Source organism: Aulostomus chinensis, chromosome 10, assembly GCF_037954235.1.
Source record: "Aulostomus chinensis isolate RoL2024-O1b breed Wild chromosome 10, RoL_Achi_v1.0, whole genome shotgun sequence".
NCBI classification, from domain to species: Eukaryota; Metazoa; Chordata; class Actinopteri; order Syngnathiformes; family Aulostomidae; genus Aulostomus; species Aulostomus chinensis.
Genome location: NC_141329.1, coordinates 14704892 through 14729828, shown reverse-complemented (window position 1 = coordinate 14729828; position 24937 = coordinate 14704892). Strand labels below are relative to the sequence as shown.

Below are 24937 nucleotides of genomic sequence, written 5' to 3'. Positions count from 1 at the left end.
CCCAAGATCAGTACTATGCCTCCCTTCTTTACATGCTTAAAAATAAAACTGTCTTTGTCTGTATTTAGGAGTCTTAGGGGGTCTCCTACACAGTGGCAACAGTTGTCCCTTTTTAGTGGATTGGAGATTGAGAAAGTTTGTATGAGCTCGGCAAACTGACTGACTGGTCGAATCCACAATGATTTTTCATAATTATCACATCTAATCATTCCTGAAAAAAGGAACATATATATATATATATATATATATATAAAGTAGTCATTGTTAAAGGGCTGATTTCTAAATTAATGCACTGAGAGCAGTGATGGCAAAAATGTTATACTGGACAAATATCATTTTTGTACATTTTTCAGGCTTAATGCTTGATGGTGAATAGCAGACTGGACGAGGCAGAAAAGAGAATTGAAAAAACAGGCGAGAGGATTGAAAACTTAGAGGAAGTCATCAAGCCTTTGCAAAAGCTACACACCAAGCTGGAGGACAAGTTTCTGGATCTGGAAAGCCAATCCAGATGTGAGAACACAAGGATCTATGGCATGCCGGAGGGATCCCAGAAGGAATTGACGATGATGGTCTCATTTGTGGAATATTTACTCCGCAAAGGGTCTCGAGCCAACTGAAGACATGCCCCACCTGCAGACTGAAAGAGTTCATTTGTTGGTGGGACAGCAGCCACCAGCTGATGCGCCACCAACCTTCATTATAATTAAGTTTTTAAGTTGCAAAAGGCATGGCAGGGGAAGGGATTTACCCGGCAAGAAAACCACATAAATCTGGATCACGGCTATCCATCTATAATACTTAAAGAGAATGTTCACAGATCCGTAAAGTGCTGAAGGAAATTAAAGTTCAGCTCCAGACCCTCTTCTCTGCCAGGCTGCCCATGAGACATGAAGACAGATCCAAAACCTATCATACTATAGAGGAGGTATCAGAGGACCTGCTGAGAAGAGGCTACACCATGACAACCATCAGATCACTAGAGACATTCATAGAGCAGGTGCAGCAGCTGTCCTGGAAGAGAGTGGACAGATGACTGATGAAGGACACATTTCAGTCTGGCTTCAGGTGTGACCACTCCACTGAGACTGCACTCCTGTCAGTCATGGAGTCACTGAGACAAGCTCGAGCTGCTGGTCAGTGCTCTGTCCTACCTCTGTTGGACCTGTCTGCTGCCTTCGACACGGTGAACCATCAGATTCTCCTCTCCACACTCTCTGAGCTCAGCATATCTGGTTCTGCCTTGTTATGGTTCAAGTCCTACCTCACAGGCAGATCCTTCAGAGTGTCATGGCGAGGAAAGGTGTCTAGGTCACATGGCCTATCGACTGGGGTTCCTCAGGGGTCAGTGCTTGGTCCCCTTCTCTTCTCTCTGTACACCACCTCACTTGGTGCAGTGATCCGCTCCCATGGCTTCTCCTACCACTGTCATGCTGAAGACACTCAGCTTTTCTTCTCTTTTCCACCTGATGACAGAACGGTCTCAGATCATATATCAGTGTCTGGCTGACATCTCCACATGGATGAAGGAACGCCACCTTCAACTGAATCTGTCTAAGACTGAACTTATGGTCTTTCCAGCTTGTCCATCTGTTCAGCCTCAGGTCAGTGTCCATCTTGACTCGAGCCTACTTGTGCCCACAAACTCAGCCAGAAACCTGGGTGTCATGATTGATGACCAGCTGACCTTTAAGGTTCATGTGGCCTCAGTTTCTCAGTCTTGCCGTTATGCCCTCTACAACATCAGGAAGATCAGACCCTTCCTGACCCAACAGACCACACAGTTTCTGGTTCAGGCTCTTGTCATCTCACGCATTGACTACTGCAACTCTCTTCTTGCAGGCCTCCCTGCATGCTCATTCAAGCCTCTGCAGATGATCCAGAATGCAGCAGCACGTCTGGTCTTCAACCAGCCCAAAAGGGCACATGTCACCCCGCTGCTGGTTTCTCTTCACTGGCTTCCAGTGGCAGCCAGGATCAAATTCAAGGCACTTCTCTTGGCTTACAAAACAATCACAAGAACGTCTCCAGCCTACCTGGAATCCCTGATCCAGGTCTACTCTCCTTCTCGCCCACTACGGTCTGCATGCGAAAGACGCCTGGTGTTTCCAGCCCAGCGCTGCTCCAAATCTCTAGCCAGACTCTTCTCTTCTGTTGTTCCCAAATGGTGGAACGAACTACCGAACTCTGTGCGTTCTGCTGAGTCCCTTTCTACTTTTAAGAGACAATTGAAGACTCAATTGTTCAGAGAGCACCGAGGCACTTAACCTGACTCTTCTCCTCTTTGTCCTGTGGGGTAGAATAAGTCAGAGGGTCCAAGACCCAGCACTTAGTGATTATGTACCACTAACTGTGTTGTGTGATGTTGTATGTTTGTTAAAAAAAAAAAAGGGAGCGGGGGGCGACACTTCTTCTGCCACTAGATGGTAATACCAGTGACAAAATCACAACTGGAGCACTTTTGCGCTTCCTATGGGTTTTTCCTTAAGTCTGAATTCTTGCTTGTGTTGTACGTCGCTTTGGACAAAAGCGTCTGCTAAATGAAATTGTAGAATTGTACATTCAAAGCTGGGTGGGATTCAAGCTATAACAAGAAGCTTTGAGCCTCCAGGAGACCATTATGGGCTCCTTCAGGACCTAAAGGATCTAGCCCACAGCTTGAGGATGGCGGAGTTAATTGAGGAATTTTTGAATTGTACTATGACTGTAATTAGTGGTTGAATTGAATGATCTGGTTCAATTGGGACTGACTTTCCCCTTTGGAATTTTTTTCTTCTGTCTCTCCACCATGTGACTGTTGCAGGTAAGGGTCTCTCCTGAACTGAGGAGGGAATGGTCAGATTGGACATCACTAAATTACACTGTCAGTGTTGAAGTGAAAATGATTGTGTCTGTTGAATTAAAAGAATACAATTGTTTAGAAATATTTGTGTAAATAGGAGGCAAGTACCAGCACATATTTCTCACAATAGGGACAGAAAATAATTGCACGGGTCAGGCAATAAAGAATCAAATAATACTCTAACCCTTTTCCTTTCTATACATTTTAGAGTCCTGTAGCAACTCGAAAGAGATAAAGCTACAAATTAAAAAGAATTCACCAGGGGACAATTGACAGACAACACCACAAATTTACAGAGTTGGTGGACACCCTAAAGTACCAGCTTAAGGATGGATTCCTTTGGGTGAAAAGCTCTCATAAAGTACAACTGTTAGGTCTGGGACCTATTCAGAATTAGAGGAAAACAGACTGAACATACAGGATAAAGATATCGAGAAGAAGAGACTGTGGCACAGGAACAGAATTTTATGTGGGATAATATTGCATTGGGGTGGCTTCCTGTAATTGAACCATTTGGTTGAGATCTATGAGTGTGTATTCAGAAGTACAGACCCGAGGAGATTTCAGATCATATAATCTCAGGCCAGCACAGTTTTTTATTCAAGCTGGGACGGAATGGATTATCTGGGAAATAAGACATAGGATCAGAAACGGGGATCATATTAAAAGGAAACTCAGGAGCTGGTGTTAAATCCCAGCAACTTCTCTGGGAGGGTGTAGAAGCTTCAAGTACGAGAAAGAGGTGTGTTCGAAGACGGCATTAAGGCTAAAGTTGAAAAGCCTCAACGATCACAATGGGGGATACGTGCAGAAAATTCCTAAGGAGGACGATTATGTCAAGTTTACAGCGCCACTCAATTCCAAGTGGCATTTAATGAGTTTTTGAAACTATTAATGACTAGCACTAATCAGGAAGATCAGAGACCCTGACTGAGCACTCTAGCTGCTCCACACCTGCCTCCTCCTTCCTATACTGAGGCTCAAGGGAAACCAACCAACACACAACCCCAGTTATTTCATAACGACCTGTTTAGACAAACAGGGAAAAAGACAGAACAACCTCCCCAAGATCACATCATGGCTCTGCTACTGACCTAGCATCTCACCTGTATGTCAGCTGAGCAGATCCCAATTTATATACAAGTAGGTGATTGGATACTCGAAAGACAGTATAGTATCGACAGAGTTGGATGGAATGAATGTTTGGTATATTGAAAATCATGATGACCCCCACATTCATTTTGAGGTTGTGTGCCTATGATTCAGACTTTGCACCAAATTGAATTGGTGGTAGACTTAAGATATGGATCTCAAAATGTTTAACTACATACATTTGTCCACAAAAGGACATTTCAGGGTTTTGAAGCCCTACAGAAAGATCATGGACTGGGAAGAGATGTTTTTTTTTCAGGTACCTGCAAGTAGAAATTATTTTAACCACTTCAATATTTTTTGTGACTGCCAGGCAAGAAGACCTTACTGGGAAGAGATCCATAAACATATTACATATGTAATTAAATTGCCAGTAATGGAGGACAGACTACAGTTCCCACAGAAGCACCTCCCAGACTTGGTGCATACTTGGACAGCTTCTCCCCCATTGACCTGTCAGACTTAACTGCTACAGTTACTTCCTCCAAGTCAGCCACTTGTCTGCTGGATCCCATCCCGACAAGACTACTTAAGGATGCCTTCCCTCTGGTAAACACTTCTATATTGAACCAAATTAATCTTTCCTTAGTCACAAGTTATGTGCCACAGGCCTTTAAGGTGGCTGTCATTAACCCTTTACTTACCCCTTCCAAGAACCAGTCTGCCATCCAGTACCCCATCAAGCTGGCTTGCTCTCCCTGCCTCCCCTTCCAGAAGCTTCCTTCTTCAACTGTTAACATTTCCATGTTTCCCACATTTTGCATCGTAAACTGTTTTCTTCTCTGTAGCAACAGCTACTGCACGTCTGCCCGTCCTGGGTGAGGGATCCCTCCTCTGCTGCTCACCCTGAGGTTTCTCAGATTTTTCCCTGTTAAAAGGGTTTTCTATGGAGTTTTTTCCTCAGTCGATGTGAGGGTCTAAGGGCAGAGGATGTTGTTATGATGCCATGTGAAGCCCTTTGAGACAAACTGTTTGTGAAAACGGGCTCTACAAATACAATTGCCTTGCCTTGCCTTAAAAAACCTTCTCTTGACCCAGATGTGTTAGCCAACTATAGGCCTATATCCAACCTCCCCTACACCTCCAAGATCATTGAGAAAGTTGTCCTGGAGCAGTTACATGAACATCTGCACGGCAACGATCTCTTTGAAGCCGTCCAGTCTGGATTCAGGGAACACCATAGCACTGAAACAGCACTGGTCAAAGTCTCTTATGATCTTCTTATAGCTTCAGACAGAGGTCTCGTCTCTGTACTTGTACTTTTGGACCTCAGTGCTGCATTTGACACCATCAACCACAGCATCCTGCTTCAGAGACTAGACCATGAAATTGGGATTAAAGGACCTGCCCTAAAGTGGTTTAAATCTGTAGGAATTAAATTAACAGATACTGTGGATTAGGAGTATTAGTCTCAGAAAGCATTTTGTCAATCACATGAGTTTCTATGGCCATCTCCTGACCTCAAGGAACAAATGGACAACAGTAGCAGACAGGATGAAGGGGGGGGGAGACGCAGCTGATGAACAGGTGATACAGTCATTGCTGGGATGGAGAAACCCTCTGCCCTTTGCTGTTGAATGGTATAAAGGTTGAGACATTGTAAAGATCGGGAGAGAACACTCAGCAGTCTTCTCTCCATGCTGCCTGTATTAAAAACACTTGATTCATCATATCGAATCTGTAATTCTTCAGAGTATTAGCAACTCTCAACGATCTACAAGGAGAATTTCCCTTACATATTTGGAGACAAGGATGGGATGGACGGTCTGCTGACTGACACCTGAACCTGGACTGAGGGTCAACTGCCGGCAGGAGTCTCTTAAGACTCAGGGAAAATTCCGCTCCGACAAACGGAAGACGGGATCCCACCTGAGGTCAGGAGCGGGTGGCGGACAGCAGTCCGTTGAAATCGTGATTCACGTGAAAAGTGCTCATTTTATATATATTTATATATATGTATGCATGTACATATGTATGTATATATATGTTACAACGTTGTGTGTTTGTCTACATATGTGGTATGTGTTATTAAGAAATAGTAAGGAGCCCCAGGTTATCCTTATAGATATAACCTGAGATGAAAAGAAGAGCGGTTGATGCTAAGGTCATTAAATATATATAGTAATAATATCCATCCATCCATCGTCATCTTCCACTTATTCCTTACTAGTAAGGGTCGCGGGTGGCCTGGAGCCTATCCCAGCATCTACGGGCGAGAGGCGGGGTACACCCTGGACAGGTCACCAGTCCATCGCAGGGCCAACATACAGAGACGAACAACGATTCACACTCCCATTCATACCTATGGTCAATTTAGAGAATCCAATCAGCCTAGTCCCAAAATTGCATGTCTTTGGATGGTGGGAGGAAGCTGGAATACCCGGAGAGAACAAGGGGAGAACATGCAAACTCCACACAGAAAGATCCCGCGCCCGAGCCGGGACTCGAACCCGGAACCTCCTTGCTGTGAGGCCACAGTGCTAACCACTGCACCACCGTGCAGCCCTAGTAATAATATACTAACATTATATATCATAATATAGGGTGTCCCAGCACAATAAGATGGGTGTATGAGTGAAGAACCTATGAGAATAACAAGAAATAAACTTTGTTGTGACTCATTCAGTGTCAAGTATGTTCACATACTAAAGGGTACAACAATCTACAAGGAGAATTTCCCTTACAAGTCCTACTTACCTGACAGGTTTCAGTTTGTTAATGTTAATAATGACCATTCAGCGTATAGCAGAGTTACATATGGTGTACCACAGGGTTCAGTTTTAGGCCGGATTCTCTTCATTCTTTATATGCTCCCATTAGGTGACACAATCCGGAAGCATTCAATCAACTTTCACTGTTATGCGGATGATACGCAACTCTACTTGTCGATGGAGCCAGATGACACAAACCAGCTTACTAATCTGCAAGACTGCCTGAAAAACATTAAATCCTGGATGTCCTCTAACTTCTTACTGCTAAATTCAGATAAAACTGAGGTCATCGTGTTTGGACCTAAACACCTCAGTGACACGCTGTCTAAACGGATCACCACTCTCGATGGCATCCCTCTGAACCCGAGTACAACTGCAAGGAACCTTGGAGTCATTATTGACCAGGACCTTTCCTTCAGCTCCCACATAAAGCATGTGACTAGGACCGCCTTCTTCCATCTGCAAAGTATCGCAGATTAGGAATATCCTTTCCCAGAGTGATGCTGAGAAACTGGTGCGTGCATTTATCACTTCTCGGCTGAACTACTGCAACTCTCTCTTGTCAGGATGTCCTAAATACTCTCTAAAGAGTCTCCAGCTGGTCAAGAACGCTGCAGCGAGGGTTTTGATGGGAGTTAAGAAGAGAGAACACATCTCTCCCACTTTAGCTTCTCTCCACTGGCTTCCTGTAGGATCTAGAATTGAATTCAAAATCCTTCTGCTCTCAAAGATAAAGCCCCATCCTATTTGAAAGAACTCATTAGTCCCTACTGTCCTATCAGAGCACTCCGCTCCCAGAATGCAGGTCTTTTAGTGATTCCCAGTATTTCTAAAAACAGACTGGGAGGTACAGCCTTCAGTTACCGGGCTCCTTTACTCAGTTACTGTGGAACTAGCTTTCTCCATGGGTCAGGGAGGCAGACACTCTGGCTACTTTTAAGTTGAGGCTTAAGACCTTCCTTTATTACAGCGCTTTCAGTTAGGACGGGTTCAGGTAGTTCTGAACCATTGATAGCTATGCTGCTATTGGCTTAGACTGCTGAGGGACACATCTGGTTACATGGAGCCCTCTCCTCTCTCCTCCTCTCCTCCCCGCACATTTTTAAACTGTCATTACCATTACTTGTTGCACTTTGTAGTTTGGCCTTGGTGTCTCGCAGTCTCTCTGTGTTTCCACAGATCCACCAGAGCTCCATCTCTCTGCTCCAACCGCTGCCTGCATCACACCCCCACCCCCCCCCCTTTTTTTGTCCCCTGCTGTTACACCGGCCTGCACTCCCCTTCCATGAACCAGTCTGCCATCCAGTCCCCCATCAAGCTGGCTTGCTCTCCCTGCCTCCCCTTCCAGAAGCTTCCTTCTTCAACTGTTATTAACATTTCCATGTTTACCACATTTTGTATTGTAAACTGTTTTCTTGTCTGTAACAACATCTACTGCGCGTCTGTCCGTCCTGGGTGAGGGATCCCTCCTCTGTTGCTCACCCTGAGGTTTCTCAGATTTTTCCCTGTTAAAAGGGTTTTCTATGGAGTTTTTCCTCAGTCGATGTGAGGGTCTAAGGGCAGAGGATGTTGTTATGATGCCATGTGAAGCCCTTTGAGACAAACTGTTTGTGAAAACGGGCTCTACAAATAAAATTGCCTTGCCTTGCCTTGCCTTGCCCTCCCCTCACGAGGAAATAGTTAAAAGTAGAACCACACTACCACCATTGATAAATGGATTTTAATTGTCTATGAGATTGAGGGAAAAAGATATTGTCTACATAAACTCAAAGTTGAAAAGAAAAATTTATAAGATCTGGACCAAATGGACTGAGCATGTAAAACCAGTCAACCAGCTCTGTGTAAACCTACCATCATTTTTTTGTGATGTTTTGATTATATGAGATGGTGTGCTCCTCTGTTCTGTTCTGTTTGTTATTTCTTCAATGGAAAAATTAATGATTCATACAAGAAAATCCTGGAAGGGCAGTATGAACATAATCACTCAAACTTCCTTCATCCATTCTTTATCATGTTCTTGAATGACTAAGTCTGTTATTAATGTATGTGATGGAAATTGTCTTTCCAAATCAAAAGATAATTTCAAAAAAGAAGCTTGATGCACAGTATATGGTACATTTAAAACCAGCTGCTTCAGGGATTTTGGGTTGACCCGCACACTTACTTTTTCAAAATACAGACAAAGCAGCATCCATTCTATTGCTGCAAGAGCCAGAGCTCACCGCTTAAATTCTGGAGGACACACTGTGTTGCCCGCCGAATGAACGGAGTATCAAAACAAGCTTGTTGGTGGACAACACATTCACTGCCCCCAACTTGACTGACAAGTGTCGCAAATCAACTATCTACTATTGTGGTTGATAGTATATAAGGAATACTGTATGATGGTTTTCTGAATTCTGGATATTGACTTGGGGACAATTATGTAAACAAAAATATCTCGCCAAATGTGAGTGTAATTCTGACAGCCTAGACTCACCCCTCCTTGTTCTTTTGCCATTAGCTGCATACCACTGGCCGAAACCTGTGACACTCTGAGGGAAAAAAAACAATAATTTCAAACAGTATTAATGTCAGTATTAATAAATTCAGAAACTGTCACATGCAAGTGTGACATTTCTTCCGTTGTCTCTTACCCAGACTCATAGAGGGTGCCAAAATGTTGACCAATGGTATATCTGGAAGGAGGGATATCTGTTGAGAAACAGCATAATTCTGAACTAGTGGAAGATAATCATCCTGCAGAAAACTTTCATGAATTATTATCAAGTGCAATATTTCTTAGAAGCCTGTTTCCTGCCTGAGGTCATTGTGTTTAGATCTAAACACCTAACTCTACTTGTCGATGAAGCCAGATGACAGAAGCCAGTAGGGGAGAGTGGGGTAAGAAGAGCCAGTTTTTACTTTTTGTGCGTTTAAAGCAAAGGGGTGACAGCAATTCTTCAAATTAAAATATGTACATCAACTTTAGGATGTTGTGCATCTATGGGAACAATACCTTTGGATCTTAAATAAGTTTGGGGGGAAATATAGCTTTACCAAAAAAAGTGGTTTTGTGCCACAACTTGCCCCAGGTGCGGGTTAAGTTCTGCCATTAGAGAAAATTCACTGGGGTAAGTTGTGCCAATGATTATTGAAGTAAAACAGACTATTTCACATATCACAAATGACAATGTTATTAAAATCAATACAAATGCCGTAGAAAATGACTTTTTTATTTATATTGGAATTTCACCACATGAACAACTTAGGTAAATTCCATTGAAATGCAGTTCTAAACAGTTTCTTTTGAACTGTACCTTAAGCAATGAACAGAATTGTTTTGATTGAAGGAAGAACAGCATTGGTTAAAAACTTAGATCTTACTTGTAAAGACAAATTTTAAAAAATAAGGTCTTTTTTGCCACTTGAACATGTGATCTAAATTCTTAAAAAAAAAAAATTAAAACCTAATCAACTGCAGCATGCATTGAACATAAGTGAACAGGATGTTTGGTGAGTCGGATGGGGGGGGGGGTTTGGTGGGGTGGGGCGTGGGGATGGTGGGGGGGAGCGGAATGGTGGGGGGGGGTTGGAGGGGGATGAGGGAGGAGGTGGAGGGAGGAGGGAGGGAGGGGAGGGAGGGGAGGGGGAGGTGGTGGAGAAGGACGGGAGGGGGGACAGGGATTTGGTCTACTACATAACATTCCACCTTTCAACAGAGACAGGGAAAACAAACTTATTCTCTCTCCTTGCGGTGCCTCCAAGCTTTTGGGGTGCGGGCAGGACAGTGAGCACATCTCGTAGAAGGATGACACTTTCATAATTTTCTCAGAACGTGCTTTCCAAATCTGCAGACATCTTTGAAGTTTTCTTCAGAAACTTAGCATTTAGCTCATCACCCTCAACAGTGTCCACAAATCCCACATAGTTGTTCAGGAGTGCGGCATGACAACTTGTAGCGTGCTGCAAAGGATTTGAACAAGTCATATCCTATAAGGTGAAAAGCTTATTAGCACATTACATTATAATACATTATTAAATAAATTGAAACTATCCATTCCTCCAAATAACTAGCTAATCCAATTTTGCTTCTCTGCTATCTGCATACTGAAAGCTGAAAATATTTATTATTCTTCCTATTATACTTTTGTTATTAAATGTTATTAACCTAACCTGCTTTTCTCTGGTTCAGCTGGCCGGGATCACAACATTATTTCTTTGTGCAAACTCAAAAGCCAGTTCACAGCATTTCCAGGTAGTTAGGCCATGAAACATATCTGCTAGTGTCTTAATGTGGTCAGCCAGCTCTCTCTCCATGATGTCTTGAAGACTTGATGTACTTGTCCTGTTCCTTTATAGCCTGCCTTTGTTACTTTTCCTTTCTTTTTCATATATCTAGCAATGTTCATCCTGTTGATGTTCATCTCAATCGCAACCTGACATATGGACTTCCCCTTTTGCACCTCCTGCACTGCTCTTTCCACCTCCGCAACAGAAGTTGAATGCCTGTCAGTCTTCCTTTTGTAACAGCATGGCATGATGGTATTTGGTCTACAATTAAGAAGGGGATACAGTTTTAATGGTTATGTGCTGTACAATTAAGAATAAACTACCAAGAAATAGAAAACTGAAAAATGTGTAGTCGAGGTAAGTAGTGCCACCGCCACAACTTACCCCAGTTCCTTTGGCACCACTTGCCCCAACTCAGCCATTTTGGAAAAAATGCACCCTCCAGCTTTTTTGAGCTAGCATCCAGCGATCTTTGTTGACTCATTTTGTAGCTTACTAGAGCACGAAAACATATGTTAACTGTTTTCAAACTTGTCTACATTTCTTCAAACACAGTACCAAAAAAAACATGAACGTAGAAAATTTACTTTGGAAGGCAAAAAAGTGTTTTTTGGTCTTAAACGTGCTTACCTCTCAAGCCATGTGGCTGCTCTCTTTACAGGTTGTGTGGAATGGCTGCCTCTTCAGATAAATGTGGTCATATGACCTACTTCTTCTCTGGTTTCCTTTTAAATGGGGGTGGAACTACTTGCTCCTATGCTGTACTTACCCCACTCTCCCCTACACCAATTTGCAAGGGTGCCAGAAAAACATTCAATCCTGGATGTCCTCTAATTTCTTGCTACTGAATTCAGATTAAACTGAGGTCATCGTGCTTGGACCTAAACACATCAGAGTCACGCTCTCTAATCAGATCGCTACTCGAGATGGCATCACCCTGACCCCAAGTACAACTGCAAGGAACCATGGAGTCTTTTTTAACCTGGACCTTTCCTTCAGCTCCCACATAAAACATGTGACTAAGACCACCTTCTTCCACCTGCACAGTCCCTGCAAACAGGCCCCAGTGGGGCCCATGCAGGCTTTTTGCGGGTACTGTGGGCTAGGGCCAGCCCAGACCAAACCCTAACAGGTCCAGTGCAGGTTTGCCCACATGGAACCCAAAGGTCTTGGCTCTCTGTGGGCTACCTGAAACCAGCCCACCATACTGCTTTGGCCACAGAAAGCCCATGCTGGCCCAGTGCGGGCTTGCCCACGTGGGGCCCAAAGGACTTTTGCACCTGTGGCTCCTGATTTTCTGGTAATATTCATAGATTTGTTTTCATTAATTTTATTAGTTCAATAGGGTGAGTGGGTCACTGGAAATTTCCAAGACATTTCTCAGTTATATTCTCTCTAAACTATGAATTTTAACTTTTTAATTTGAACTGTTTTTCACAGGATGTTAGCTAAGTTGGTACTGCAAGCTAGCTTTCCTTTCTCAAAACCGCTCCGTAATATGGCTCTCTGTTAGTGTTCTGTTGTGCTTTTGTTCTAGTTCCCTGCAAAATGTGCTTTTGTGTTGATTCTGCTTCATGTGTGCTTTGTTTTACAGGCCCACATGCGCTGCTGTGTTGTGGCTGTGCCCCACCCAGCCCTTTGTTCAGTTTCCCGCCATTTTTACAGCACACCTGTTTTGCTTTAATAATTATTTCTTGTGGGTATTTAAGCCCAGGGCTCTGTTCAGTCCTTGCCAGATCGTGCCAGTATTTACCCTGACTGTCTGCGACACTTGAATCTTGCCTGTCCCTGTTTTTGACTTTGCCTGCGTTTCTTGTACCTTTTTTTGCTGTTCATTAAATATCTTGGATTGTGAACTGTAGCCTGCAAGTGGGTCCTTTCCTACACTCCCTAACAGTACGATCTGGCCAATATGGATCCAGCAGACCAGCTAGGTTCAAGTCCATTCTGGAACAGCATGGAGTGTTACTTGGCAGACAACAAGGCCACCTTGATGAACTTGGAAAGTCCTTTAGAACCTTGTCTACTGCTTTTACTGACCTCGCTGCACAGGTACAACAGCTCCAACTGTCTCTTACACCACCTCCTCCATCTTCTCAGCCACCGGCCCAAGCTAACCCAGTCTCAGAGCCCCGTCTGCCTCCCCCAGAGCACTACTCTGGCGAGCCAGGAACTTGCTCTTCCTTCCTGTCCCAATGTGATCTGATTTTTCAACTGCAACCATCTGCTTTTCCTACAGAGCAAACTAAGGTGGCCTACGTGATCACCCAGCTTTCAGGCAGAGCACGAGAGTGGGGGACGGCAGTCTGGAATGCCAGGGAAGTCTTCTGCAACACCTTTGCAGCCTTCTCAGCTGAGATGAAGAAGGTTTTTGATCGCTCTTAGCAAGGCAGAGAGGCAGCATGGGAGATGCTACATGCCAGGCAAGGTAACTGGTCAGTTTCTGACTACGCCATTGAATTCCGCACTCTTGCGGCCTCTTGTGGTTGGAATACCGAAGCCCTTTTTGATGTATTTTTTAATGGTCTCTCTGATCAAATTAAAGATGAACTAATCACACAGGAGCCACCTACTGGTCTGGACACGCTGGTGGATCTAGCCATTCATATCGACTCTTGGCTGCAGCAGCGCCGCAAGTGGAGGAACTCCAGGTGGCCTCTCCGCCTGACCCAAGACTCCCCCTCCACTCAACCGCCCTCGCCCTCCCCACGGTTTCCATCTGCATATACAACTGTGAGCCCCGAACCCATGCAGATAAACCGCTACCACATCTCAGCTACAGAGAAACAGCGGAGGTTCAGCTCTAACAGCTGCCTTTACTGTGGGGGGGCAGGCCACTACGCCTCATCATGCCCAGCAAAAGGCAAAGCTCATCAATAAGGCGAGGAGTATTGGTGAGTGCAACTACTTTTAATTCCTCCTCAACCCTTTTTTCTGTGACCTTGGAGTGCCATGGTCAACAACACCAGACAGGTGCCCTCATTGATTCAGGGGCAGATGAGAGCTTCATTGACGTGTCCCTGGCTGCACAGTGGCGCATAGCAGCACTACCCCTCCAATCCCCCCTAGTGGCCAATGCCCTGAACGGCAAGAAACTGGGAAGAGTCACCCATGTCTCACCCCCTGTGTCCTTACTGGTTTCTGGTAATCACCGTGAGTTGATCCAGTTTCATTTAATTGACTCTCCCCATGCCCCTGTAGTCCTGGGCTGTCCCTGGCTCATTAAGCATAACCCACAGATCGACTGGGTCAATAACAGAATCATGGGTTGGAGTCCTTCCTGCCTGTCTTGTTGCCTTCGTCAAGCCCTTGTTCCTGCCTTGTTGTCTGGAGACTCCCCAGAGGGGTTCCCTGATCTGACAGCAGTTCCTGCTTGCTATATGGACCTCAAGGTTGTTTTCAGTAAGTCCCGAGCAGTCGCCTTGCCTCCTCACCGACCATACGATTGCTCCATCAATCTCCTACCTGTGAGGGTGCCACCTAGAGGCAGGCTGTAGGCAAGGCAAGGCAAGGCAATTTTATTTGTATAGCCCGTTTTCACAAACAGTTTGTCTCAAAGGGCTTCACATGGCATCATAACAACATCCTCTGCCCTTAGACCCTCACATCGACTGAGGAAAAACTCCATAGAAAACCCTTTTAACAGGGAAAAATCTGAGAAACCTCAGGGTGAGCAACAGAGGAGGGATCCCTCACCCAGGACGGACAGACGTGCAGTAGATGTTGTTACAGACAAGAAAACAGTTTACAATACAAAATGTGGAAAACACGGAAATGTTAATAACAGCTGAAGAAGGAAGCTTCTGGTAGGGGAGGCAGGGAGAGCAAGCCAGCTTGATGGGGGACTGGATGGCAGACTGGTTCATGGAAGGGGAGCGCAGGCCGGTGTAACAGTAGGGAATAAGAGGGGGGGGGCGATGCAGGCGGCGGTTGGGGCTCTGGTGGATCTGTGGAAACACAGAGAGACTGCGAGACACCAAGGCCAAACTACAAAGTGCAACAAGTAATGGTAATGACAGTTCCAAAAATGTGCGGGGAGGAGAGGAGGAGAGAGGGGGAGAGGAGAGGAGAGGAGGGAAGAGCTCCATGTAACCTGATGTGTCCCCCAGCAGTCTAAGCCTGTAGCAGCATAGCTATCAATGGTTCAGAGCTACCTGAACCAGTCCTAACTGAAGGCTCTGTCATAGAGGAAGGTCTTAAGCCTGGACTTAAACGTAGTTAAAGTGTCTGCCTCTCTGACCCATGGAGAGAGCTGGTTCCACAGTAAAGGAGCCCGGTAACTAAAGGCTCTACCTCCCAGTCTGTTTTTATTGATACTGGGAATCACTAAAAGACCTGCATTCTGGGAGCGGAGTGCTCTGGTCGGACAGTAGGGACTAATGAGCTCTTTCAAATAGGATGGAGCTTTATTATTGAGAGCCTTATAAGTTAGCAGAAGGACTTTGAAGTCGATTCTAGATCCTACAGGAAGCCAGTGGAGAGAAGCTAAAGTGGGAGAGATGTGTTCTCTCTTCTTAACTCCTGTCAAAACCCTCGCTGCAGCGTTCTGGACCAGCTGGAGACTCTTTAGAGAGTATTTAGGACATCCTGACAGGAGAGAGTTGCAGTAGTCCAGTAGTCCTCCCTTTCCAAACCTGAGACGGAGGCTATGGAGAAATACATCCAGGAGTCAATGGCAGCAGGCATCATCCGCCCCTCATCTTCACCAGCGGGTGCAGGCTTCTTCTTTGTTGCCAAGAAGGATGGTTCTCTTCGCCCATGCATTGATTACCAGGGCCTCAATGAAATTACAGTCAAGGATCGATATCCCTTGCCCCTCATGTCTTTTGCCTTCGAACTTCTGCATGGCTCAACCATTTTTTCCAAACTCGACTTACGCAATGCCTATCACCTGGTTAGGATAAGGGAGGGAGATGAATGGAGGACAGCTTTTAACACCCCTACTGGCCACTATGAGTATCTAGTTATGCCGTTTGGTCTGACCAATGCTCCAGCAGTCTTTCAAGCCCTGGTGAATGATGTCCTGAGGGATATGATAAACAAGTTTGTATTTGTTTATTTAGATGACATTTTAATTTTCTCCCGTAACCCTTCAGATCATGTCTGTCACGTCCGCCAGGTTCTCCAGCAACTGCTAAAGAACCATCTCTATGTTAAAGCTGAAAAGTGTGAGTTCCGCTGCCCAACAGTCTCGTTCCTAGGATGTGTTGTGTCTGCTGGAAAGATGGAGATGGATCAGGCTAAGGTCAAGGCCATTTTGGAGTGGCCTCAACCCGCTACCCGTCGAGAGCTGCAGCGGTTCCTGGGGTTTGCACATTTTTATCGACGGTTCATAATGAACTATAGTGCGCTGCCTGCCCCACTCACTGCCCTTACCTCTACCCTTAAGTTTTCCTGGTCTCTTGCAGCTTCCAAGGCCTTCCACGACCTTAAAAGAAGATTTACCTCATCCCCCATTCTTGAACAACCTGACCCCAGCCGGCAGTTCATTGTGGAGGTGGACGCATCCGATGTGGGCGTTGGAGCCGTCCTGTCCCAGGAGTCAGCTAAGGATGGAAAGGTACACCCTTGTGCTTTTTTTTCTCGCCGTCTCTCCCCATCAGAGCGCAATTACGACATTGGCGATCGTGAATTGCTGGCAGTCAAACTGGCTCTGGAGGAATGGCGACACTGGCTTGAGGGATCTGCTGTGCCGTTCTTGGTGTGGACCGACCACAAGAATCTTGAGTACATTAGTTCTGCCAAACGCCTCAACTCTCGCCAAGCCCGCTGGTCTCTCTTCTTCTCTCGGTTCAACTTCACCCTGTCCTTCCGCCCTGGCTCCAAGAATGGTAAACCAGATGCTCTGTCACGCAATTTTCCTTTATCTGATGTCTCCAAGGAACCCAGTAATATCCTCCCAGATCACTGTTTTGTCGGGGCATTGCAGTGGGATATTGAGGCCAAGGTTCGCGCTGCCCAAGCCAACAGTGTCATCCCCAGGCAATGTCCTGCTAACCATTTGTTTGTCCCTCAACGCCTCCATTCCCAGGTCCTGCAGTGGGGGCATTCCTCCCGTCTCTCTTGCCATCCTGGAGCTCAGCGGACCCTCGCCTTCATCAGGAGGAGGTTATGGTGGCCTACGATGTGGAAGGATGCCCATGCTTTCGTCTCTGCCTGCTCCGTTTGTGCTCGGAATAAGACTTCTACTCAACCCCCAGCCGGACTTCTGCAACCTCTCCCCATCCCCGGGAGGCCCTGGTCCCACATTGCACTGGACGTTGTCACTGGCCTTCCCATCTCAGATGGTAACAACACCATCCTCACAGAGGTGGACCGCTTCTCTAAATCTGTCCACCTCATCCCTCTACCTAAGCTCCTGTCTGCCAAGGAGACTGCCACCCTTATCCTTGAACATGTCTTCAAGTACCATGGTTTGCCCCTGGATATTGTTTCTGACCGTGGCCCACAATTCACCTCTAGCTTCTGGAAGGCTTTCTGCTCACTCATTGGTGCCTCTTTGAGTCTGTCCTCAGGCTTCCATCCCCAGAGTAACGGTCAAACGGAGAGGGCCAACCAACACCTGGAGGCAACCCTGCGGTGCATGACATCAGAGAGACAGTCCTCATGGAGCCGTTACCTCCCCTGGGTGAAGTATTCCATTAACTCTCTCCCATCTGCTTCCACAGGCCTCTCTCCCTTTGAGTGTTGTCTCAGTTATCAGCCCCCCTTGTTTCCGCATCAGGAGGTAGAGGTCGGAGGACCCTCTGCCAGGGCCTTCATCCGCCGTTGCTGCCAGACATGGAGGAGGACCCGATTGGCTCTGAGGCGGTCATCCTCTAGGATGAGGCAGCAAGCTGACCGTCACCGCTCAAGGGCTCCTGTTTATTGTGAGGGTCAGCGGGTCTGGCTTTCTGCCCGGGACATTCCGCTCAAGGTAGAGTCTCGGAAACTTGCCCCCAGGTTCATTGGCCCTTTCCCCATTCAGAGGATCATTGGTCCCTCTGCTGTTCGTCTCAAGCTCCCCCCCCCCCCCCACCCTCCGCCGTATCCACCCAACATTTCATGTTTCCAGGATCAAGCCTTTCATCTGCAACCAGCTCTGCCCTGCCCCTAAACCCCCACCCCCACCACGTGTCATTCACGGCTCTGAGACTTTTACAGTTCGCCAGATCCTGGATGTTCGCCGCCGTGGCCGCGGCCGCCAGTTCCTAGTTGACTGGGAGGGTTATGGTCCAGAAGAGAGATGCTGGATTCCTTCCCGGAACAGTATCGATCGTAGCCTTGTTCGGAACTTTCTTAAGGCTCACCCCATTTAGACACCAGGAGGCGTCCCTTTGAAAGGGGGGTAATGTTAGTGTTCTGTTGTGCTTTTGTTCTAGTTCCCTGCAAAATGTGCTTTTGTGTTGATTCTGCTTCATGTGTGCTTTGTTTTACAGGCCCACATGTGCTGCTGTGTTGTGGCTGTGCCCCACCCAGCCCTTTGTTCAGTTTCCCGCCATTTTTACAGCACACCTGTTTTGCTTTAATAATCATTTCTTGTGGGTATTTAAGCCCAGGGCTCTGTTCAGTCCTTGCCAGATCGTGCCAGTATTTACCCTGACTGTCTGCGACACTTGAATCTTGCCTGTCCCTGTTTTTGACTTTGCCTGCATTTCTTGTATCTTTTTTTGCTGTTCATTAAACATCTTGGATTGTGAACTGTAGCCTGCAAGTGGGTCCTTTCCTACACTCCCTAACAGCTCTCTATCAGTCTGCTGTCTGTGGGACATTACTCATTCAGTGGCAATCACGGTTTTTATCTGTTCTGTTGTCCCAACATTAGTTGTTCATGGCCGCGCCCTCGGGGCGGGTCCCATACTCGGTCAATGAATGGTTTGTTCCATCATTGCTTGTTCATGGCCACACCCTCGGGGTGGGTCCCGTGTGGTTCGGTCAATGAACGGTTCCGTGAGGGATTTTTTTGTGCCTGCGCTAAAGCGGCAGCCCGCAGGGATACAGACGCGCGCCTGTCTGTCTTTTTCTTTGTGTGTGTGTGTGTGTGTGTGTGTGTGTGTGTGTGTCTGCCTCTGTATCCGTGGACGCACACATCACAGTAGGAATGTGCGTGGATGCAGCCACTATGAACGTTGCGTTGTAGGCGCGGAGTGGCTATCGGGACGGCCCGGAAAATTTCCCGGTCGGCCGGCCGTCTGATTAGCTCAAGAGGCAGCCGTATGACGTTCATAAGTGGCCCATTGAGTTACAAACTATTATAAAACAGAGATACTACCGTGCAATCATCTGATTTATTCGACTACTACACAATATAAGCAAAGATATTCTATTTATCTAACCGTCTTTTATATAAGATTCACCCTCATAACCGATCAAGTATTTTTTAAAAATTCGAATTTTGTAATGCACCAGTTAAGTACAAATAAAGTTTGGTATAAAAAAGAACTCAAGTGTGTTATGTCTGTGTGTGTTTATTGAATCGTGCGTTTTTGACACAAGCGAGAATCAGTGAGTGCATCCATTTTAGATGTGTGAAACTTGTTTATTTATACATGTATGATTAGCAGGGTAATTACCTGCAATATCAGTGTCGGCTAAATGAGGGCCTAGTGAAGGCTAAATAAGGGCTGTCCACTGGGGGCCATCGCAGGGCCAGTGCAGGTCTCCCGTGGGTTTAGTTAGGGCTGCCTGCTGAGGGCCATCGCAGGGCCAGTGCAGGCGCCCCGTGGGTATAGTTAGGGCTGCCTGCTCCGGGCCATCGCAGGGCCAGTGCAGGTGCCCCATGGGTTTAGTTAGGGCTGCCATTGCGGGGCCAGCACTATGGTGCCAGCGTATTGCCAATGAGCAAAGTCTTACAGGCCCGGTGCGGGCTGCCCACTCGGGCCCCCTAGACCGGCCGCCCAGTGTGGCCTGCTTGCTGGGGTATCACTAAGATTAGGAATATCCTTTCCCAGAGTGATGCTGAGAAACTGGAGCATGCATTTATCACTTCTAGGCTGGACTACGACAACTCTCTCCTGTCAGGATGTCAGAAAAATTCTCTAGTCTCCAGCTAGTCCAGAATGCTGCAGCGAGGGTTTTGACAGGAATTAGGAGAGAGCACATCAGAACACATCTCTCCCACTTTAGCTTCTCTCCACCGGCTTCCTGTAGAATTTAGAATTGACTTCAAAATCCTTCTGCTGACTTATAAGGCTCTCAATGATAAAGTTCCATCCTATCTGAAATAACTCATTATTCCTTACTGTCCCACCACAGCACTCCGCCCCCAGAATGCAGGTCTCTTAGTGATTCCCAGTATTTCTAAAAACAGACTGGGAGGTACAGCCTTCAGTTACCGGGCTCCTTCACTGTGGAACCAGCTCTCTCCATGGGTCAGAGAGGCAGACACTCTGACTACTTTTAAGTTAAGTTACATTTAAGTCAAGGCTTAAGACCGTCTTCTATAACAGAGCTTTTAGTGAGGGCTGGTTCAGGTAAGCTCTGAACCATTTTATAGCTATGCTGCTATAGGCTTAGACTGCTGGAGGACACGTGGTTACATGGAGCCCTCTCCTCTCTTCTCCTCTCTTCTCCTCTCCTCTCTTCTCCTCTCTTCTCCTCTCCTCTTCGCACATTCTGAACTGTCACTATCATTATCTGTTGCTCTTTGTAGTTTGGCCGTGGTGCCTCGCATCTCTCTGTGTTTCCACAGATCCACTGGAGCTCCATCTCTCTGCACCAATTGCCACCTGCATAATCCCCCTTTTTTCCCTACTATCCAGCCCTCTCATTAAGCTGGCTTGCTCTGCCTGCCTCCCTTGCCTACCAGAAGCTTCCCTCTTCAGCTGCTGTTAACATTTCCATGTTTTCCACATTCTGTATTATAAACTGTTTTCTTGTCTGTAACAACATCTATTGCATGTTTGTCCATTCTGGGTGAGGGATCCCTCCTCTGTTGCTCACCCTGATGTTTCTCTGATTTTTCCCTGTTAAAAGGGTTTTCTATGGAGTTTTTCCCCAGTCAATGTGAGGGTCTAAGGGCAGAAGATGTTGTTATGATGCCATGTGAAGCCCTTTGAGATGAACTACCTGTACTTGTAAAGATGGGCTATACATATAAAATTGCCTTGCCTTTCCTATTTTGCAAAAAGCCGCATAATTCTTTTTCTTTTTTTACATAATCAGACAAAGAACATTACAAAAAGGTTTTGGGTTCTTTCTCTTTTTTTGCCTGTATTAGTGTTTTCCCTATGCCCTGTTTCCAAGCCCCAACCTGGAGGAACAGCGGGTTGCACTTCGTCAGGCCTCTACCCATCTACCTGTCTGATGTCAGAATAACACTACAACAAACTTCTTTCCTTTTTCTCTCTCTTTTCCCCTTTTTCTCAGGTACATCGAACAGCAATCTGGTTTGGATCAGCCACCAAAAAGGACAGGTCCAGACTGCAACGGACAATCAGGTCTGCAGAGAGGCTCATCGGTGCTGAACTTCCCTCCATCCAGGACCTGTACCAGTCCAGGGTCAGGAAACAGGCAGCTCTCTGCAGACCCCTCCCATTTCGGACACAGACTATTCAAGCTGCTCTCCTCTTGTCAAGACTCTGAGCCATCTTACTTCTCTAAGTGATCGATCTGTATATTATTATACTGCCCTTTTTTGGTACGCAGAGTCAAATGTGCCTCTTGTTTCTGAGTTTGTGGAGGCATCATTTCCGTGTAACTCCTATACCAGGGGTCGGCAACCCGCGGCTCCGGAGCCTCTTTCATCCTTATGTTGCGGCTCTGCGTAGCTTGGGAAAATAAATCACAAGTGTCCGATTGAAGTGTATGTTATTTGTCTCAAAAATGTGTACCATGTCTTCTAATTAAGTCAAAGTTTTTAACTTCTGTCTTCAGACCTTGTGCAATTTCTGTGATCAGCATTCGCCTTCTTCAGAGACGTTTGACAGCACTCGACGTGTCAGCTGGCAGCCGGCATGCGCGGAAAGCCCAGCGACACCAAAACTGCGCAATATCTGAACAAAGTATTTTCTTTGTGTTTGTGCATTTGTTTAATTGTAGTTGTCAATTGTAAGATTACTGTGATCTCGAAATATCAAAATAAAATTATACATAATTTTTTATACTATTTTTATGATTAACTTCTGGACTATAAGCCACAAATTTTTCCCCCTGCTTTGAACGCTGCAGCTTATACAACGGTGCGGCTGGCGGTTTCTGGTAGGCTGGTTATGTTTTAAACAGACGTTACAGCACCTTTAGGCCTACTGCTGTGTTACAGGCACTTTTAAAAAACACTTAAAGGGCTGCAACGATTAGTTGATTTGTCGACAAAAATCGATAATAGAAATAGTCGACAATGAGTTCCATTGTCGACTATTGTCGCCAGACGCGTTTTTCCAACATAGTGAGGCATCACACTTGATTTATAATCTCTGCCGAGAGTCGCGCATGTGCAGTAGCATCTCTGTCTCTAACATACAGAAATGGCGGCGTCAACATCAGGTACGAGCACCAAAACTTCTAAAGTTTGGGAGCATTTTAGCCTGGATACGGCGATTAAAAAGAGTACTAGCAAAGTTTGCAAAGCAGTATCATGGCGGTGATGCACGAACATTTAAAGGATCCCATCGGGCAGTTGAACGAAAGGGAGTCTGACTCACCTCTGTGAGATTCAAGTAACATTCAAGCCAGTACGGTTTTTATGACATACATTGTACATTTTATAAGCTTATTTTTGCTATAAAAATTTTAAATTGATTTTGATTTGTGATTCATTTGCCTGTCCCTAAAAAAATGGACAAAGGTTTATTTATTTATTGATTTATGTCTTTACTGACCGAGCACTGGGCCGAGTTGGTTTTAGACAGGACATTTTTATTTTATTTTTGTACGAATCTGAAGTATGTTCAATAAAAGATGGATTTTTCATTGTACCGATCTTTCTTGTGTTTATTATCATTTGCCACATAATAAAATCAACTTCATGCTAAATTTAAGAAAAAATTAATTATCCGATTAGTCGACTAATCGTTTCAATATTCGGTGACTAGTCGACTATTAAAATAGTCGTTAGTCGCAGCCCTATTAATTTAGGCATAGCCTCGTCGAGCGCTGTAAGCTTTGTTTATGGTAAGTGCGCTGAGAGCTCACCGTTTATTTTGACACAGTAAATACTTTTCAAATGCTGTGAAAGTTTGTGTGTCTGAAACGCAATGAATCATGTGATACAGTACAGTTTACACAGCACGGTACATGTTCCATACTATTATTATAAGTTATGCATAAATGCAACTTGTTGTTTGTAGGAAATGCTAACAAATCGGAAGCTTCCCCAAACAGCCATCTCTTTCCTGACAATCCCCTGTGCACGAACCCTTACATATGGTAATTAAACAGTAAAACAACTGTGGCTTATTGTCCAATGGCCTTGTATATGTACACATTTGTTTTTTACCTAAATTTCGCTGGTGCGGCTTATAGTCCGGAAATTATGGTGTGTGCGTGTGTGTATTGTATTATTTTAAATATAAAAAGTGTTTGCGGCTCCCAGTGTTGTCTTTTCCATTGAAACCGGGTCGAAATGGCTCTTTGAGTGTTAAAGGTTGCCGACCCATGACTGCAGAACTGTTGCCTTATTCAACTAATGATGGTGCAAAGTTCAAAGACACATTCACATGATGGTGCAAGGAATTCAGACCCCCTGTGTCTGAACTAAAGTGACTGTTGGTCTCATGATGACAGCATGTGACTTTACTAAACTTCAACCTCTCTTCCAACAGGAAGCTCATTTGGTGAATCCAGACTAGGAGCATGGTGACAATGCAGCCAACAAAGGACGAGTGGCTGAAATTGGTGATGGTATGGTAAATGCATTTCCTCTGAAACTCATTATGGCGAAGGTTCTTGCCTGTCACCAGGAAGAAACTGAACAAGTGATGCTTATCTTACCTGTCTTACTGGACTGTTCATTGGCCATGGGGGTATTGACCATCCAACTCAGCTTGGTTGTTATGATGTGGTTGTACTTTTTAGCCAGTCTTTTATATGCAAATAGGTGTGTGCCACAGCCATGCGACCATTGGTGGAAAGGCTCTACGTCCTGTCAGTGATTGGTTGAAACTGACAACCACCTGGAATATGAGGAGCCAATCGCTTGTGGGATGCAGGCATACTTCATCCTCCTCTGGCCATACTTCTGCTGTGTTTAAACCCTTGTGTGTTCTGTAGATGGTTTCTTTTGAGTGGTAGGGGTGGGCTGCCAGTTTTGTTAACCTTGTTTTCTCCTGTTTATTTAGTTAGGGACGTAAGTCTTTTGTCATTTGTTTCCTTCATTTAGTTATATTAGTTACTTACTTCTTAGACAGGATCTTTTATTTTTTGTTATTTTGACCTTAGTCCACCCTGAAGCCTAGAAACTCAGCATTATTTACTTTTCCACATTTATATGTTCATTTACTTATTTTGGTAAATAAATCCTTTTCGTTAAATTCAAACAAATCCTTGTTTGTGGCTACTTGGGACTTATGGAAGAAGGGGACTTCCCCTGTCATGGTCTAGGCACCCCTAGACTGGGGCATAACATGGTGATACTTCAAGTGCATGGGAAGAATATCTGAGTGGCCCCTTTCTAGCAGGCCTTCGCCCAGCACTCAACAAAGCAAAGCTCATGTCATGCGTGGGTGCAAATGATGGTGCTTGACTGGAAGAACTCAGATGACATGCTGTCCATCATGAGAAACAAGAGAAGGCTGAAGAAAAAAACAAACCAACACAAGAAAGACTCTGAACTTCACAATGCTACAGTGATGTATACGAGCATACAACTGAACCGTAATCAGCGCCCCATCAGAAGAAGCACTCCACTCAACTCTGATGATGACCCATAGTTCAACTGTGGGAAAACTGGACATTGGTCACATGAGTGCCCACACAAGAGTAGGGGATAGTTGTGGTGGACACAACAACAACAGGAGAAGAAGAGATGACACCAGAGGGAGCA

The 24937-nt window shown here is 45.4% G+C and overlaps 1 protein-coding gene and 1 long non-coding RNA gene across 7 annotated transcripts in view; one reads left to right on the top strand and one right to left on the bottom strand.

Moving 5' to 3' along the window:
* LOC147254492 (uncharacterized) overlaps positions 1 to 13597 on the top strand; it is a 54853-nt gene extending 41256 nt beyond the window's left edge. Inside the window, exons 2-3 of the long non-coding RNA XR_015118168.1 lie at positions 13217 to 13405; positions 13540 to 13597. This is a non-coding gene — a long non-coding RNA (uncharacterized LOC147254492). The remainder of the gene's footprint in view (positions 1 to 13216; positions 13406 to 13539) is intronic.
* The window catches only part of LOC147254489 (kinase suppressor of Ras 1-like), a 116582-nt gene that overhangs the window by 31062 nt on the left and 60583 nt on the right, over positions 1 to 24937 (bottom strand). For all 6 annotated transcript variants that reach the window (XM_086216136.1, XM_086216138.1, XM_086216135.1 and 3 more), the window contains 2 exons: positions 9342 to 9399; positions 9185 to 9239 (listed from right to left, as the gene is read on the bottom strand). In XM_086216136.1, coding sequence (XP_086072262.1) covers positions 9185 to 9239; positions 9342 to 9399 — 113 coding nt within the window. The remainder of the gene's footprint in view (positions 1 to 9184; positions 9240 to 9341; positions 9400 to 24937) is intronic.